Raw genomic sequence first — 20,157 nt, forward strand, 5'->3', positions numbered from 1 at the left:
TCCGGCATTTACAAAATAAACTGCTCCTCCTGCGATTCAACTTACATCGGCCAGACGCGGAGGAATATTAAAACTAGATTCAAAGAACATATGGCCCATTACAGATACAACAGATCAGATAAATCGAGCATTGCCCTACACTTACTCAAGGAAGACCATAAAACATCAGAAAAGGAATTGAAGTTGATCAAACAGACCCCCAACCACCTTTTAGACGCATACGAAAGCATTTTCATACACAAATTTAGAAATGTGGTTGTCAACAACGATAAAGGGCCGATTCCATTCTCCCCACTTTATTCCCTTTTGAAATGACTTCTCTAGTTTTGAAACATATTTCCGTTGGACTATGGTCCAACGGAAATATGTTTAAACCCCCCCCCCCCAATTCCCCTTCATAATCCGTTACTCGGATACCTTTCACTTTTACCCAACCCCCCCCCTCTTCCCCCCCCCCCTTCTCCTTCAATAATTACTCCTTCCCGTTCCACTCAGTCCCTTGGTATCTGTTTTTCCTCCTCCCCCCCCCCCTCCTCCCTCTTCACCAATACGTTTAAAGTACCCCTCCCCTTTCCATCTTCCACCTATTTCGATTGGTCCCCCCAACTCCCACAGTCTCTATATAAATATGACGTTTGTCTACGGTTGTTTACTTTCAACCTTGTGTTGGAGGTGTTTTCCCTTCGGTTCGCTGAAGAGGGCCACTTTGTGGCCGAAACACGCGTGTTCGACGCACTTCCTAGTTGCTTTTTACCTGTGTCCAGATTCTCCCAGAAGTTGGGCCCTTTTGAGTGTGTGTGCGTTTCTCGAGTGCTTGTGTGTGTGTTTGGTCTGTGCCATCCACAGAGTGTGTGCTTGAGAATATCCTGGAATCTTTAACGGGGTCTACTCTACAGCCTCGTGAAGGATTCCATCTCCATCTGAAATTCTTTAACAGGGTCTCACAGCCTCGTGAAGGATTTCAGACAGGATAGTGTGCGTGTGGCTGTGTGGGTCCCTGACGCGGATTAATCTCCCGTAAACCGCCACAGAGTGTGTGCTTGAGAATATCCTGGAATCTTTAACGGGGTCTACTCTACAGCCTCGTGAAGGATTCCATCTCCATCTGAAATTCTTTAACAGGGTCTCACAGCCTCGTGAAGGATTTCAGGCAGGATAGTGTGCGTGTGGCTGTGTGTTGGTCCCTGACGCGGATTAATCTCCCGTAAACCACCACAGAGGGTATTCTGGTCGAGAGGTTGTGGTTGGTCCCTGACGTGATTCCCGTCACACCAACACAACATTTGGTCTGACGAGAGATTGGCAACTAATCCTTACGGCCATTGGAGTTTTCTTCCCCTTTCTTCTTTATTGAGAGGCCGTAGAGCTCATTATTTCCTGCTATAATCTTGAGGTGTTACTTCGACTTAAAAAAACCCTCGACTCACCGACTTAATTCATATTCCGTTTAAGCCACGTGACACGGAGTTTCACTGGAGATGCGTGCTCTGATGCTCTTCTTAAGCCGTGCATCACGGAATCTCAAATGCGAGCGACAGCGGAGTAAAATGTGCACTGCGGAATGCACTTTCGGCGATGCACTTGCTACGCAATGCATTTGCAGCGGAACCCACCGAGCGCCGCCGCCCCACCGTGAGAACTCATAGCATTCGCACGTGCACATTCAGCACCAAACACTCTCCGGTGCAATGGTGCATGTCACTCTCTATGCACTCAATGCATGGAGAGCACGTAACATAACTGCTGGTTTTTCATATTTGCTAAACAAATAATAAATTTCCGAGGATTTTTTAAAGGTTTTTGCACAAAACGCACGCGGCATCTTTGCACAATCCCTCTCCGTATCCATTTTTTTTAACAGAAGCTCAGTTGCTTTTTTAGAGACTGTCTCTAATGTTATTCCGCTATTGGCCTTTTTCACATTACAAAATTTAACGTATTGGTATACCATGCCTTTTAATTTTTTTCCAAAATGTCTGTTTGTGGAAGCGAATCCTATTAGGTGGACTTGGGAATCGGGTCGCCAACTGCATAGCCTTCGAGACATGATCCGAGGACCAGGACACATTTTCGTCCGAAGTCTAGATGCCATTGCATTTGCATTACAGCGGCATTTTATGAAATAATAAAAAGTTTTTAAACGTGGCTATGGAGTGCAATACATTAAATTATATGGATTGATATAGTGGAATATGAGGATGGTCGCAGAAAATAGGATAGCATTTGTAAAAGGTGATGAATGAATTTGGAGGTAATTTGGAGAAGGCGAGAGCGAGGAGTCTGGGAACGAGAGGGAAAGGGCGAAGGAGTGTTTGGAGATATGAAGGGAGGGAGAGAGAAATTGCGGCCAAATGCTTCACTCGATCTTCCCCCGTCACCGCTGATTTGAAATCCCACTCCACCCCTCATCGTCCCTACACACTCTTCTTCCCTGCGAACAAAAGCACCCTCCGCCACTCACCAGCCATATTCAAAACTTCCGTACTTAAGTCTCTCTCCTAGCTCTCTTTTTCATTTTCTCCATTTCCGATGTGCCCAGGTGTTAAAAGCCTCCAATCTACGCTCATTCCTTTTTCGAGAACACCGGGTTTCACAATCATGCAGCGCTAAGCTTCTTTATGATATTGATCCTTTGATTTATTGCCTTTGAAGGCTCGTGAAATACCACTAAATAAATTTTTATTTTCAATATTAGTATAAATTAATTTCAAATCTACTCTTTCATAAAACCCCTCAAGGGCAAAATTGGCGTCGCGTGATTCACTGACCGTACTCAAGTACACTTGTAGATCTCCATGAACCAAAGAATCGGATTTAATTTTTTTCTCTTTTTCCGCAGGTGACAGGAGCGTCCGTGAACTCCGACCCTCTTGCCGTGTGAGCGAGGGGAGGCGGCCTCTCCGCACGACGCCCCCACTCGCGCCCGGAGGCCAGCCGCGGTCCCGGCCCCTGCGACCATTGGGGACATCCTGGGCGGGGCGGGGGCGGCGGTGGCGGCCGGTGGGGGGGTTCCGGGCAACATGTCCGGCCTCGAGCCGGGGCCCCTGGTGCCCACGCACCGCCCCACGCTGCCTGCCCCCACAGCCATCCCCGGTAGGAACGGCACCCTCGCCCCGGGGGTGGCCGTCGACCGCTGCCGCCACCTGGACTACGACTACGACGTGCCCACCGCCGTCATCTGCGGCATGTACCTCCTCTTCGGGGTCGTCTACAGCCTCTTCGGTGAGTGTTCCTCTTCATCCGCCCCCACCACTTGCCTGACTCACTGCTTCTCCCTTTCCGTCCTAGAATCACCCCTCCCCGATTCCAATATGGAAGTAGAAGGTTTGCGTGAAAAGTACCGAAGAGGTGGATTTACTTCAGATTTTGCTTCGATCACTCAAAACTCTTCCAAGTACATCCCTTGAGCGTCGACAGTCTGCAGCCAGAGACTCGGCTCTTTTGGTGTCCATCCGTCAAGACTATCGGGATGAGTTTAGCGCACATCTTTCGCATCGCCAAATTTTTACTGACAATGGCGTGCACTGTCATCTTATGCCAATGCCAATAATACGACCTGCAATCGTACGCCCACTTATACCGACGGTCTCAATTCAACGCTTCACGCACAAATTGCGAGTATCGTCGGTTCTTGAGGTCGACGGCCCAACAGCGCGGGCCTCGTCCTCCATGCTCTCTCGGCCTTCTTTGAAGAGCGTGCACCACTTAACAACTGCAGTTTGTGAAATGTTTGTGACAGTTAAATCTTTGAACACTTGGCAAATCTTGCAACCTACTAGACTCCCACGATCCCCTCTAAAAGTGCAATAGCTGTTTTTTTATCTTCTGGCTAAATCATGATGGTGTTCCACAGAGCAGAGCCAACAAAGCTATTTAATACCATAAATCGCGTCTCCCGAGTGACCTCCGAAAGGAATCTCTCGAAATTCCTTATCTTGTGCATCGTATTTTTAGACGCAAACGTTATTTGTGAACGAATGACAAACGTGGTGAGAATTTATCAGTTCTTGTGCTGCTTTTGCCCACCATTGCAATTATTAAGGAAACCGTGAAATCAGCGTATATTATATTCTACTGTTTCAGGCTTCACTTCGTCCATTTCTAGGTGCTAAAGAACTAGGTGCTTTACCAGAGATTTTTATTTTACGGTACAACGCCTTTCGCCGACTTGCGGCATCATCAGGTACAAATATACTTAACAAACAGTGCGAGAATAATACGCTCAGGACAGAGTGGGGGGGCGGGGAGGGGAATGAGGGTCTGAGAGGGGGGGGCGACCGGGTGCGTTGAGGGGGTTCGTTTGACCAATCCCAGGCTAGTGTCTCAGAAAGGAGTGGGGAGGGTGACGGGAACAATTGCTCGTTACGAAGTGTCACGTTGGGGTTTGCTAGGTGCCTCGGTAACTCCATTTGCTCGAGAGCATTCATTTTTAATCCTTTTGGGAATATATGTAATATTTCTGGGACCACTGCTGTGGTCGAATTCTTTTAGGTTCTTAGCAAAGAGAGAGTTGGTATTCTTTTTTTGTGACACCTTGCGTGTTCCTTGGCTCGTAGCTTGGCATTCCTCCCTGTCTGACCAACATAAACGCTGTTGCAAATCTCGCATTTTAGTTTATGGTTACCTGATTTAAGCAGGGTATCCTGTGTGTCTTTACCATTGACTAGAAGTTTTGAGAGGGTTAGGGGTGTGTAAAAGGCTGCTTTGAGTGAGATGGGTAGGCAGTTGGAAATCCTACATGAAAGATCTCCCAGAAATGGGATCGAGCACCACTTAAAATCTTTAGATACTGCGGACTTTGCGGAGGAAATACTATTCATGGCCTTTGATTTTTGTTTTTCCCGAGGTAATTAATAAACTTGCTTAGGGTTGTACCCTTTCTTGTTAGCTATATTAATGATTGTCATGAGTTCGATGTTGTGGTATTCGGGGGAAAGAGGCTGCGTAGGAGGCGGTAGATCATCGAGTGGAGGGCCGCATGTTTGTTAGAAAAATGGTGGGTGGAATCATCAGGAAGTATTTTGTCTGTATAAGTGGATTTCCTGTAGCTTACAAACTCGTGTCTTTTTTCCCTCAAGGCAATTGACAATGCGAGGAAGTTGATTGGGCCGCTGGCGTCTTTTTCCATGGAGAAGGAAATATTCGGATGGAGTGTGTTTGTGTAATTGAGGAAAGTGTATAACTGGCGGTTGGTCCCTGTCCACAGGCATAGAATGTCGTCAACGTAACGGAACCAATAACCGACGTTTTTTAAATGCTGATTCTCAGTATTGAAAAGATTTTCCTCTGATGAATTGAGGAGGAGTTCGGCTAGGAAGGGGGAAAGGGGTAATGTAAAAATGTATATATTAAATAATTACTGGAGTGATAAGTATGGAATAATATACAGCGGTGGGGACGAGAGCCAACGAGGGGTTGCCATAGTATTAAATGAAGAGGTAGGAAGAAGCGTAGTCAACATAGAGCAGGTAACAGATAGAATACTACTAGTAGAGATAAAAGCAGAACCGACGAACTTAGTTATTATTCAAGTATACATGCCACCGAGCAGCCATAAGGAAGAAGAGGTCGATAGGATATACGATCAGTTAGAGGACATGATCGCGTGTGTTCCTGCAGGGAAACATTTGATAGTGATGGGGGTTTGGAATGCGACGGTAGGCGAAGGAAGAGATGGTGACGAGATCGGGGACTACGGTTTAGGCACGAGGAATGACCGCGGGGAGAAAGCAGTTGAGTTCTGCAGGAGACAGGGGTTAGTCATCACCAACACTTGGTTTAGACACCACAAAAGACGCAGGTATACATGGAAAATGCCAGGTGACTCGGGAAGATATCAGCTAGATAATATCCTGGTTAGACACAGGTTTAGGAACAGTGTGGTTATTTCCCACAGCTTCCCGGGAGCGGATGCGGACTCAGACCACAATTTAGTTGTTATGAAATGTAGCGTCCGTTTCGAAAAGATAACGCGGGGGCGGCGAGTTAAAAAATGGAATGTGGAAGCATTAAATGGGTTGAAAAGGAAGGAATACAAACAGGCGGTAGAGAAAATTATGGAGGATGGTAAAGGGCTTAGTACTATCGAAGAAAAATGGGAAATGATCAAGGAAGGGTTGTCTAAAGCCGCAAAAGACACTATTGGAACCGTTAACGCTAAAAGGACTAGGAAACCATGGATCACGGATGAGATGATTACAAAGACGAATGAGCGGCGAAAATGGAAGAGTGTAAATACAGAATTAGGCACAATGAAGTACAAAGAATTAAACAATAAATTGAGGCGGGCAACAAATAAAGCAAAAGAAGCATGGTGGAAGACGCAGGGCGAGGATATGGAAAGTATGCAGAGGAAGGGTGAAATCGGTCCCCTGTACAGCAGAGTAAAATCCTTATCGGGAAGTAAGAAAGGGAGATCTATGCTAACAGTTGGAGATAAGGCGGGTTAGGTAATAGTTGACACAGAAAAGATCCAAGCGAGATGGAAGGACTTCAGAGAAGAATTATATAGTAAAGAACTACGACCAACGAAGTTAGACTTTGAAAAGGAATATGACGTAGAAGAAGATAGCTTAGGTCCAGGCATACTAGGCGATGAGATAAAAAGGGCATTAAGGGAGATGAAACTAAACAAGGCCGGGGTGGATAACATTCCCGCGGAACTATTGAAATTCTTAGAAAAATGTGGGAGGAAGTGGCTATATGGGCTGATACGTAATATTTATGAGGAAGGAACCGGACCGGAAGACTTTGTGAGATTGGTTTTTGTCCTATTCCGAAAAAGGTAAAGGCTACATCATGTGAGGACTACGGGACAATAAGTTTGTAATCCCACGCAGCTTAAGTTGTTCTCAGGATTATAAACAAAAGGATAGAGAGTAGGGCAAATGATTACTTACGGGATGATCAGTTTGGGTTAAGGAAGGGGAGAGGTACGCGTGATGCCATTGTACTAATGAGATTATGAATCGAGAGGAATATAAAACACAACCAGGAGGTATTTGCCTATTTCGTAGATTTCGAAAAAGTGTTTTATAGAGTGAATTGGGAAAAACTAATGAGTATATTGCAGAAATAGGAATAGATTGGAGGGAAAGGAGGCTAATCCGCAACCTGTATATGTCTCAGACTGCTCAGGTGCGAGTGGGGAGCGGGGAGTCCGGATGGGCAGTGTTAGGAAGGGGTGTAAGGCAGGGTTGCCCATTATCACCGTTGCTGTTCAACCTGTATGCAGAGGAAATGATCAAAGAGGCATGGGAAGAACTCGAGGTAGGAATGAAAGTGGGCGGGGAAATCGTTAAATCAGTTAGGTTTGCTGATGACCAAGCTTTAGTTTGTCAGTCAGCCAAGGGGCTGCAAGCATTGCTGAGTGAATTGGAAATTCAGTGCGACAGGTATGGGATGAGAATCAATATTAATAAAACAAATGTTATGCGATTTTCTAGAAAGAAAAAGGCCAAGCTTAACATTAAAATAGGAGGGAAAAAACTAGAGCAGGTAGAACAGTTTACGTATCTCGGTAGTGTTTTGGACCAACACGGTCGAAGTAGTAGGGACGTAAGGAGAAGAATTGCTATAGGCAAAGAGGCTTTCACAAGGAGGAGGGAGTTGATGACGGGGACGTTGAGTAAGGATGTTAAGAAAAGACTCGTAAAAACTTTGATATGGAGCGTAGCTATGTACGGCGCGGAAACGTGGTCATTGAAGCAGGAGGATAGACGTAGACTGGAGGCTTTTGAAATGTGGGTGTGGAGAAGAATGGAGAAGGTGAAATGGACAGAGAAGAAAACAAAGGAGAAAGTACTTGGTATGGTGGGAGAAGAGAGGGGTTTGTTGGGAGCAATCCTATGGAGGCAGGAAAAGTGGATGAAGGGGGTGTTGACCGGCAGTGGGATGTTGAAGACTGTGATAGAGGGTAGAATGCTGGGCAAAAGAGGAAAGGGAAGGAACAGGACAGGGATGTTGGACGGGATGAAGGGAAGAAGAAAGTACTCAGAGATGAAGAGGGACCTGATATAGAGTAGGATGATGGATTTTGTGTTTTGTTAGGACTAATAAAATATTTGTTTGGTAGTTGTGTCCATCCAAAAACCTACCGTAACCGGTAGATTACCTTAAAAAAAATATATTAAATAGAAATTTTATGACTGAACTATAAGACCAAGTAAAATTAAGAATTGGTTAAATCAGTAGGTTATTGGTATAAATAAATGAATCCCGTCCCCAGAAAGACTTGCCAACACCAAGTTCTCTAAATGCTTCTTAACGCAATCAAAGTCTCTATATTACTAAGTATTACATTACGAATTGCACACTAATGATGTGAGCAAAATTTTATATATTTCCTTCAAATATTTAGAAAAATGAAATGATTATAGATGAGCTAATGAGCAAAAAATTATAAATGAATGAATAGCTAAAATGAAAGAAATGTATACCTCTCGATAGACATCTTAACAGGAATAATTCGCGATGCTCCGTCATTACTGTTGAGTTTTTTTCGTGCTGCGATCATAACGATACTATTTTATCTAACTTTACCCTATTTGGTATTTTTTGCGAATCCTAAAGAAAGTGCAACGATAGTTTAAATGAATTCAAACAAAAATCCCTCCAACTGTTAATGAGTTTTCCGAAAGTCGGGACTAAAGCACAACTCTACTAAGAGGAAGTGAGTAAGGTTTCCACCTATAACGGTGGATTCGCCTTGGGATTTCATCAAAATCCTTAAGGCCGCCTTACACGATGCTTACTTTAGTTACGTATACCGACAGTCGAGATGTCCACGGTTAAAAGCAATTTCTGCGCTGAGTCGCGTGTGAACCTAATGAAAGGATTCAGTTCTCCCTACCACTCATGATTATTCAGTTCTCCAAAATTTATTCTGTTTTTCGCTACCGTTGAATGCCAAAAAGCAATTAGCAGTCATCGCGCCATGTTCCATACATATTTCTGACGATGATTATGCTCTATTACTATGCGTAGTGCAAATTGACAAACGTATATCATATCTACAACAAAAAATGAAAACCTGTGAAAGGAATTGGATTCGTATGGTGACGTTGAGGCACGATACGAGGCTCTTACTGGTAGTCTTGGCAATGCCGCGAATAAACTTCCAAATGAAAGCAATCAGCAGTTATAGAAGTTATTCGCGAACGTCTCCCAAAGGTAAACCGTGAGATATGTCAATCGTTAGTGCAGTTTTCTTCATGCAAGAGCACGTTGCTATCGACAGTTCACGAAACCTGGATTCCTTAAAAAACAAAAGCGGATACTTACCAGCGCCACCATCCGTTGTTCTTGAAGCACTCCTGCCCATCCGTGATTCGTAAATGGATTTACACTTATTTATCGAATACGAGTACCCCGATTGAACGCGATGATTTTAAGTATTCAGATTTCGGCATCGGAATAAACATCGCGTAAATCGTTCTTTGAGTCGGTTTTCAAGAAAATCTAAAAGAACTGCTTGCTTGATATGTTCCAGAGGATTTGATCCGAGATAGCGGACCGGGAGAACATACAAATGAATTGGGAGGAAATGCGGTTGAAAAAGGTCCAAAAGTTATGGAGGGGGTGGATAAGGGAAATGGGGTCGTGTGCCTGTTTGGAGGGACTGGGGGAGGGGGCATTACTAGGGGCGGTGGGGTCGGATTCGGGTCAAGGGAGCGGACAACCCTCATTGGCTGCTTTTACGGCCCCTCCCACTACCGCCCACCCCACCCATCATTATTTGGGAGGTGCAATATGTCGGACATGTCAGCCTTTAAGATATCGACCGAGTCGATGATATCAGTGGATCGGTACAAGCATCGAGATTTGACAAATATCGCCCATATGATGAGAGATGAACGGTATTAAAGAGATGTAAGACGCATGCGTGTGCGTATCTCTCTCTCTCTCTATACATATATATATATATATATATATATATATATATATATATATATATATATATATATATATATATATATATATATATATATAAATAGGGACGGCATAATAAAACACAAATAAAATAGTAACATTTAAAAGGACACTCACACGGTAAAATGTTTGAGCTTTCGGCCTTCTCCGAGGCTTTCTTCAAGTAAACTGGCTGCTTAAGGTCTTACTTGAAGAAGGCCTCGGGGAAGACCGGAAGCTCAAACATTTTACCGTGTGAGTGTCCTCTTGAATTGTACTATTTTATTTGTGTTCTATTATGCCGTCCCATTATTATACTGCTCGTGTGAGTGATTCCGTTCCAGTGCCTTCCCCTGTGCCGGTTATGGTTTCCCAGGAATATCTGGTACCCGAAAAATCACATAGCTTGGATAGAGCTGCAGGTGCCGGGAGAGGCTTGCCCGGGAATTGAACCCGGGCCCTCCGGTTAGTAGTCCAACGTTCTACCACCAGACTACTGTACCCCCTATATACGCTCTGTATGTGTCTATATAAATTTATATATGTATATACATATACATATAGTATATATTTATATATGTGGGTAATATATACATATACATATATATATACATATATATGTATATATATAAATATAAATATATATATATATATATATATATATATATATATATATACTATATATATATATGGGTCGCGGTAGTCCAGTGGGTAGTGCGTTGGACTGCTGACCGGAGGGTCCCGGGTTTGATTCCCGGGCAAGGCACTCTGGGCACCTGCAGCTCCACCCAAGCTATGTGCTTTTTTGGGTACCAGATCTTCCTGGGAAACCATAGCCGGCACAGGGAAAGGAACTGGCTCCCTACCCTGATGTGTGAATTTCACACGCCGTCGGGTTTAGTTCTGGGTGAACTCTACCATCACCTACTAAACCGACCTTCGGGTTGATTACTGTGTTTATGGTTATATATATATATATATATATATATATATATATATATATATATATGTACACACACACACATATATATATATATATATATATATATATATATATATATATATATATATATATATATATATATATATATATATATATATATATATATATATATATATGTACACACACACACACATATATATATATATATATATATGTACACACACACACATATATATATATATATATATATGTACACACACACACACATATATATATATATATATATATATATATATATATATATATATATATACATACATACATACACGAGGACACACACACTAACTTCTGGAAGAAATTGATTCAACTCTCGCCAATCGAGTCGCATTTAATCCTGAACGAGCCAAGTTTTTAAGCAGAGCAATTCGAAGAAAAATTCAGAGAAGTCAACAAAGCGGGCAACGGCCCACGTTTTCCAGTCTGCCCTCGCGACTCTGTTCTTGGGCCGCACCCCCTTGCCCCCCCCCCTCCGCTCCACCTCCTCCACCCGCCTACGCAAGGGGGCAGCAGCAGTTTGCGACGTCACCTCCGCCCTGGCTCCTTCCGACCAACGCGCCACCAAGCGACGACCTTGGGAACAAGTTACCTCCCCCATCTCCTCCACTACCCCTATTCGTGCACCTTCCCCCCCTTCCTCCCTCTCTTCCCCCTCCCCGGCGATGCGCTGAATATCCCCTGTCGGGTCTCCACCCCTCCTCTCCTCAAACCAAACTATTGGCTATCCTGCTAGCCTACGGATGAGGGAAATAAATGCAAGAATATGTAAGACGGATATTCGTCGTTATTTTGTGGCGAGTTTGAGGTGATGGAGCCTCTTCTGGCACCTAACCCTTCGACGCACATTTACCATATTGAACTTACAGATGATTTTCTCAAGCTATACATTAATAGCAATAAAATAGATACGCACAATATCTGCGGATTAACAAGCAACAACTTAAGAATCGGTTGCATATTTCAATGAACAATTATAAAACAACATACAATATACACACTGTCGTAAGGGGCGTTTCTAGGTACGACACAAAGGGTATCGGGGAAGGTCTTACCCAAACAATCGTATATTATACAACATCAGTCATAATGCACCATTTACATAGGTATAAGCAAATTATGGATCGCTAGACCCTCGGTAAACCAACGCGAGTGCGGACAGCAAATTACCTTGGACAGGGTAAAGGCAGGGTGGACGCGGTCACGGAACACGTAACCTAGGCAGAGCCCTCGTCCGTCGGAAAGGAAGGGAGTATGGCATGATGGACGTGGTCACGACGAATGTAACCTAGGCGGGGCCCTCGTCTGTCGGAAAGAGCGTATGGCAGGGTGGACGCGGTAACGACACACATAACCTAGGCAGAGCCCTCGTCCGTCGGAAAGGAAGGGTGTATGGCAGGGTGGACGCGGTCACGAAGCACGTAACTTAGGCAGAGCTCTCGTCCGAAGTTGAGTCAGCAATAGGACACGCTGTCGTGACAAGCGCAACACAGCCGAAGCATCGTGTCCTTCCAGTCACCTCCTGATAACCAACTGACCGCTTTTCCTCGTCTTCTTTTTTGCCAAAACGTTCCCTCTTGATGCTTGGCTTGTAGCTGCCCGATGATTTAATCATTCAGCTGCTGTGTTTGCGGCTTCTTAGCCCGTCGATGAAGGAGGGTCCAATCAACTCCTTTTCCTTTTCAATGGTGGTGGGTCGTCGTCCCGTCCCGTGGCTGCTCTTGGGCGTTTGTGCCTTTCCCAGGAGACAGGTTTTAAGCCGCCGATCGACCGCAAGTGCTCTTCTTTTTTGCTTTTAAGCTCCTCCTAAAAGGCCGTCGCGCGAGTCTTGATGACATCTCCGATGGGCGCAGTTTCAGTTAAGGCGTGGAGAATTTCTGCGGCATAGTTCCAGCCAAGCCCAAGTACACTGTTGAGTGCCCCTCTTTCCGTCACCTCCAAGTGGTGGAAGGCCGTCTGAGTCATTCTGCCACTCCATGCCGGTGAAGCGTACATCAAGATTGGGCGAATTGCCGCCACGTACAGATACGTCTTCGTCTTGATAGAGAGGGACGGTGAACGCAGCAGTGGCGAGAGTTGCAGTCGTCTTCCTCTTGCCTTCCTGGTGGCAGCGAGGGCGTGACTTTTGAATGTCAGTCTTTTTCCCAGTGTAACGCCTAGATAGGTCACCTCTTCCTTCCATGGCGTCTCCTCGGTGCCCACGAGGATTTCTCCTGGTTCTCGCAGTCCTCCAGGTGAAAAAATAATCGTCTGCGTCTTTGCGCTGTTGACGCTGATTCGCCACAGGGCGTACCACTCCAGCAGTTTGTCTACTGCTCGCTGCAGGTATGTTGCCGCCATGTGTGCTCTCCGCGAAGTGGTCACTATTGCTGCGTCATCCGCATACAGGGCAACCATGGCATGTCGTCCATGGTCTACTGGGAGGTCCGCCGTGTATAGATTAAAAAGTATCGGTCCGAGCACTGATCCTTGCGGCACGCCTGCGTGGACCTGTTTCGGCTGTGACAGCGCGCGTCCCCAGGCGACACGGAAAGTCCTTCCTGTCACGTATGATGTTAGCAAGCGGCGCTGCCAATTTCGAAACCGCTGTATTGCCAGTTTTCGCCTGAGGCCAGCGTGCCATACCCGGTCGAAGGCTTTCCTGATGTGAAAGAACGCCGCCGTTGAGCAGCATCGCCGATTGAATCCGGCCGTCACCTGTTCCACGAGGCCAGGGTGAAACAGGATGGACTCCTCCTCCGACACTATTCTGTGGTGTAGCCATGAAGTGCATTTTCACCTCTCCAGCTCAGTGAATAAGCAAAACTGACGTTACTGGGCGACTGACAACTCCCGCGAACTTCAGCCAAGACTTCTTCATAGCCCCAAAAGTGACAGTTTGGCGCGCTGTGTCCTCCATAGACTATATTGGGCCCTACTCTTTTGAATTTCGAGGTCCAACTGTTACTGTGCGCTATTGTGAGATGCTGGAGAACTTTTTACTCCCCTAAATGGAAGAGTATGGTGAGGAATACTACGCGGAAGCATTTTGGTTTCAACAGGATGGTGTGCTCATACCGCCGCCCGTCGTTCACGCCAAATCCTGCAAGAGCAATTTCCCGGCCGCCTGATCTCCTGACGAGGGGACGTTCCAATGCACCCTCGCTCGCTCCTCGGATTTGAGTCCATGTGATTTTTTTAAATGGGGATATCTCAAAGCTGAGGTTTACTAAGTTCGACCAAGGACCTTGGAAGCTCTTAAGGAGGCAGTTAAAGATGCCATCTCTGGAATAACGCATGATATGCACGGAAGAGTTTTCGGAAAATTTTTCGAACGACTCAACATTTGCATCGCTCCCCAAGTTCGTCACCTGGATTAAATTAATTCTAAAACCTAATCAAAATAAATTGACATTGGATGTAGTTGTCGTAAATAAATTCTTTTTCCGATTATCTTGGTTAGTTCCTTTACAATGCACCCGTCCAAATCACAGAGTCCATCCTGCCTCACCCTGACATACACCTCATATTTGCGGGTATCCAATTATGCAAGCAAGTCCTCACACAAAGATGAAATTCTTGAAAAATCTTCATATATTACCTTTATGACGGCTAAATTCATATTTCACACATTTTTTTATTAATGCAACCGATTAATATAGCTCTAAATGCGTATTCTGCTGAATCTCATTTTAAAATTGATGAATGTAGTCGCGAATGCTTGGAGCATAGGTAAGTATTGACTCTTATAGTATTCTAATTGGAAGGTTCTTGCATAATTTATTTTCATTACATCAAGAAATAAGTCCAAAAAGATATCTTTTGCCTCGTTCCTTTGTAATATTCCTCAACGATTCCTTTGCCTCTAGAACGATGCAACGATGGCTTTTACTCCGTACTTAGACGCGGCTGAATAGTTTCCAACAACATTTGAGTCGAGGCGCCATTTTCCCCTTCACGACGAGAATTTGCTAAACATTGGATATTTATAAGCATTTCCATCCCCGATGTACGTGGCATGTGAATGCTTTCGTGATTCGTCACGGCTAAATGTAGGAAATAAATTCCCTGCTGTGTTTGTGCTGCTTGCGAAGGCGTCAATCGAAGACATCATGAGGTTAGATATTGAATGCATGCCCTCAGGACTCAAAGAAACATGTAGTACAGTCTGATGTATCATAAAAAGAACAAAAAACTATTTGGAAGATGTTAATTTCGAGGAGTTGTGGGTTGAGATGGAACACATGCCGACACGATCTGTAGCCATCGCAAGGACCAAGTTGAACTAGTTAAGAGATTATTTTGAATAGTAGTGTGTCGACGTGGAATCGATAAAAGTGTGCCCAATTATGACCGCACCAACCGGCGTTGGAAGGAGTGAAGTGAGGTGGGACCATGGTAAGCAGAGGAAATTATGTTCCTGTGTTTAAAATCACCTCATCTAATGTTAATTTGGGCCATGCGAATGGAAAACACGTCCGCGAAATATTTGCTCACCAGCCTATAAAATTCTGCGCACTGCTCTGCGACACTCTTGGAACTAAAAATGCTTCAAAAATCACTCGCTACGGAACTGTTTCTATTTTAAGTATTGAGTCAACGCTGCATTTCATGCTATGGAGCTACGGAATCAGTTCATGATTTCCTAACGTGAAACAACGTGAAAGGAGGCGGAGTGATCGTAATTGCCGACGCAAGGGAAAGTAAATACTTCTTAATGATCGCCTGGACTCTGAAAATAAATAGTCATTTTGCATGCGATGTTGGAATTTGGGCCTGCATCGAGTGAATCCTTCAACTCAGAGTGACCCGGGCCTCTGCAGTCTGCAGGAGTCCCCTCAATACATCGCTCTCTCCACAAATGCAGTCAAATTAACAGCATAAAATTTAACATATTTCGGCGGCCATTAAGGATACGGGCTCCATTAAGTAGTGGGGCAGCCAAATAATTACGCACCATCAGAAGTACACAACAGGGCCGAGCGAGCTGCTTCCAATGTTCGAATGTTACCCATTCATTACTCCATTCGATGAATTAATGTGAGTAAAAAACAAATTACAATCAATTACAAAACCAAAGCATATTTATCAATAAAGGTTGCCGTCTATACTTTTCCTGATGTGTATCACCCATTGGCACAATCTTACTGCGAAGAAATAACATCGTTTGGAGCCTTTGATCATATGTAACCAAACAAATCGTCCCATTGATACCAGAATATGGTAGCCAAGGGCCCATTATGCATGTGGCACGGAGTTTCAGATGGTAGAAACTTACGAGTCTCTATGGGCAAGATGATGCGTTCAGTAAAGAAATAGGTGTAAGAGTTAGGACGACTAAGGTAACATGAACTAGACGGGAATGTATATGCTGAGCGTTGGCTAACCACGGACTTCAACTAGCATTGGGTGTCTCACGCTAATGGCATCCGTGCACTCACCGAGGGATCCTCGCGAAGAGAACGCCTCCGCGGATGAAGAAGAGCGACTCCGCCGATGGAGCCGGCCCTCCTCCGCCCGCTTCTCCTCCATCGCAGCTTCCATCGCACCTGCCAATCGCGTCTGCCCGAAGGAACGACGTATCCCCTTGACGCTCGTCTCGAGACAGCCGATGCCTGTCTCGAGACCCGGGGGACTGACACCTCGATGAAACGCTGGTACACCACAGGGAAGGGACGTTGGAATAATTCTTCAATATCACAAGAAGTTTGACTGCAGCAGAAATATCCTCGACGAAGATGGTGAGTTTTCCTGAAGCCGAGAAATAGGGATATCGAATCCCAGCACACCATTGGTAACCTTCGTGGTCACATTAGAGAACTATTACCAGGAAAATAAATCGCCATTACAATTATTTGAGAGTCCCCTTGGCTTCCCCGGGGAAGTGGAGGTTCTGCGCGGAGTTGGAAGAAGCCGTGACCGAGAACTTTGACCCTATCGAATCGCAGTGGCTCCTGTTTTCGAAGCACGTGATTCTTTGGCTGTTTACATTCATCTGCCAGCGCTGAGATTATCTAAGGAGGTTTGTGCGACAAAATTGGTTTTGCGCAAATGCGATAAGCAACCCTTAGTCTCTTCAGGAGTAAAAAATCGTACGGGAAATTGTGATTCATGAGAGCCATAGATTGGCTGCCAAAGCTTAAAGACAACTGTAAATTTGATCCTTATGGGCCTCGTACGTAAGGTGATTTTGTTACCATAGCCCATTTTTAAGATCGCTAAGATACGAGGGTCATCCGGAAAGTAGTACCCGTTCGTGCCGCATGAAGTGCTGACGACGCGAGTAGCCGCTGGACGAGGTCAGATAGCTTCAGTGGCTTGTCTGCCTTCTCTGAGCCAAGTTGCGTGACGCTAGCATTGCCTGTGTTGTTTCTGTGATTGTTTACAATGTTTAAAAAAATTGAGAACGCCGCCAGTTGTGAAGTGAGGGCAGTGATTAAATTCCTCAATGCAAGAAACGTTCGCCCATGTGATATTCATCGCCAATTAAAGGAGGTGTATGGAGACAATGTAATGGACGAGTCGTCTGTTCGGCGGTGGTGTCGCAACTTCAACATGGGGAGGGGGAACACACACGACGATGAGCGTTCGGAGAGACCGTCTGTCATTACAGACCAACTGGTGAGCTCAGTTGACGAATTCGTGAGGAACGATCGGCGCGTCACAATTGATGACATCTGTGAGCATTTTCCCAATGTTTCTCGAACAATTGTTCATGAAATTGTTAAACACCATCTGCATTATGCAAAAATTTGTGCAAGATGGGTCCCTCGCGTATCTCAATGAGCTGGCGGCGAAGGACTATGCAGCAGGAATACAGAAACTTGTCACACGTTATGACAAATGCCTTAATTTGCTTGGAGATTATGTTGAGAAGTAGTTTAAAGTATCCTCTTTCAAATAAAATTTTTTATGTTTGTTAATATTTACTTTTGTGTCTTTATTTCACGAACGGGTACTACTTTCCGGATGACCCTCGTATTAGGCCTCCTCCCATTTCTTCCAATGAATGATCGGAGGTATCTTCTCTCTAAGCATGAGAGTTGAGTTGAGATTTGCCAATCATTTAAATGCTGCCCTTGAGTAACATGTGAGGGAGAGATGAGTACTTGGAGGGATTTGAAACAGACGCTTTAAAATGAATTCGTGGAGCCTAGAGCCATTTATCGCGTTTCTAAGCGGAAGTTGGCACCCTTGACATCAAGTTAGTTATATTTGGTTTAATTCCGTTTAATTCGGAAAAGATACTTCGAAATTTGAAAATTCGCAGCATTTATTTATTAGCACGAAATGTGTTTAAAATTTTATGTCGTCATCATGTGTGTCGATGACGTTTAAACCCTCACCCACGCGATCGGCCTTCCTTCCAGAATGACGTCATTCAAAGTGCGGAATGGTATTTGATGATGACGCTTAAAGGTTGAAACACGCGTCTCACTAATTGAAAGAATAATCTGGAATTTCGCACTTTTGCGACATTTCCTTTCCTCTGAACACTATCTATTTTTCCAATGGCAAATTCACGCACTTTTTTCTTTCATGAAAAATAACAGAGGCTATATATAAATATAATAGCAATGATATTAAATGAAGAAGATTTTATTGATTAGTTATAGAAATCGAAACGCTTCCGCTTAGTATTATGTCTCGCTTAAGATGCGTTATTTATTATCAGAAATCCTCGGAACTAAATGAAGAACGCATCTGGAAAAGTCTGCGCTCCCCCAAAAGCGAGATTCAGCGCTTGAAACGCTTTCGCTTGTGGCCCTCGTCTGTTTTCCGTCCCTGCCGTAATCCTCTTTGAGCGACCCTCTCCTCTCTTCAGTCGGCGCGAAGTTAGTGAGCATACACCGGAAATACCTCAAACTGTTGTGCATCTGCGGAAACCGGACAACCCAAAAGTCAAAAGAAAGAAACCATTTCCTACGCTCAAACACCTGCCCGCACGAAATAGGTGCAAAACTCTCAAAGTTTCCACGAGCGACCACTCGGCGCTAATGACACTCCCACGCTCCCACACTTGCGGCGGCTGTGGTTGATGTCTACCGTCGGAAGAACTCTCTGCATTATTAGGAAGTTGGGTAAACCGTCAGGGTAATAATTACTCCCCTCAAGGTGCTTAAGCATTTGCCTGATTTATGCGAAGATGGTGGTTAAATGGGAAACAGGGCGGAAACTGCATTAATGCCGATCCAGGGAATATGTGGCGTCGGTGATTTAACCGCTCCGCAGCTCGGGAGGGAGAGAGAGGATATGGGGAGGGGTGGGGGTGGTCTCGGACCCTCCCCCTCCATCCCCCTCCCCTCATGCCCTCACTGCGAGGAATTGCGCCGAGTGCGAGGCTGCGTAGTTGTGGGTATTTGGAAAAAGAGCGACTCCCTCCCGAACGCCTACTGCATTGTGAACACCGAAATGGAATGTGCACTCGATTAAATACCTGGGCGTTACCCTCACTTACGATCTCTCCTAGTATTAGTAGTATTTAGGTGAGGCGACCGACAGCTAAGGTCATTTGAGCCATAGAGGATGGACAGGAAATGATGAAGGGTGGAGAGAAACCCGGCGTCGGCATTAGCCTACTCTTTACGAAAGGCGCCAAGGGGTCCGCATTTTAACGTCCCATCCGACGGGCGGCGTACTCACTCAAAGTGTCCTCCACAAAGTACCTCAAGTTGGGATTGAGATACCTCTGAAAAATATTCAACACCGCCAGGTTTGGAACCCGGACCCTCTGGGTGGGAAGCCAGTACGTTAGCCTCCGCACCAACTTGATCCCACGAAGTCTTCTCCTGGGTGAAACACATATACGGGGAATATATGGACAAGCTAACAAAATATTAGGCTATATTAGAAGAGTCCTGGGTAAATGTGATGGGAAGGTTCTGTCGCTGGTTAGGCCTCATTTGGAATATGCTGCAAGTATATGGGATTCTCACGAAGCTGGATTGATTGACGAATTGGATCGCATGCGGCGTGGAGGGGAGCTAGATTTGTAAAACGTTGTTATGATAAACTTAGGAGCGTATCCAAAATCTAAGAGTAGCTTGGCTGGGAATCACTCTATCGAGCGAAGGTTAAACCACAGATTTAATCTCTTCTCGCATAAATTGGAAGATAGTCTCTTTAGTTAAAATGTGTTATTACCCCCATCGTACTCCGGTGCGTCAAAAAGGGTTTCCTTGGTCGATGGAGAGCGCTAATAATGCCCCCCCCCCCCAGATGCATTCGACCCGAAGGAGAGCGACCTTCAAAATGTCCGTTGTTTCTCTCGA

General features: G+C 45.0%; 1 protein-coding gene across 1 annotated transcript in view; it reads left to right on the top strand.

Annotated features, from left to right (window-relative positions):
- The first annotated feature begins 3,003 nt into the window (after nucleotides 1-3,003).
- LOC139696905 (uncharacterized) overlaps nucleotides 3,004-20,157 on the top strand; it is a 122,171-nt gene continuing 105,017 nt past the window's right edge. Inside the window, exon 1 of the mRNA XM_071595786.1 lies at nucleotides 3,004-3,222. Within this exon, the coding sequence (XP_071451887.1) occupies nucleotides 3,021-3,222 (202 nt within the window). The 5' untranslated portion in view covers nucleotides 3,004-3,020. The remainder of the gene's footprint in view (nucleotides 3,223-20,157) is intronic.

Source organism: Hetaerina americana, unplaced genomic scaffold (assembly GCF_022747635.1).
Source record: "Hetaerina americana unplaced genomic scaffold, ioHetAmer1.1.p SCAF_7, whole genome shotgun sequence".
NCBI lineage: Eukaryota > Metazoa > Arthropoda > Insecta > Odonata > Calopterygidae > Hetaerina > Hetaerina americana.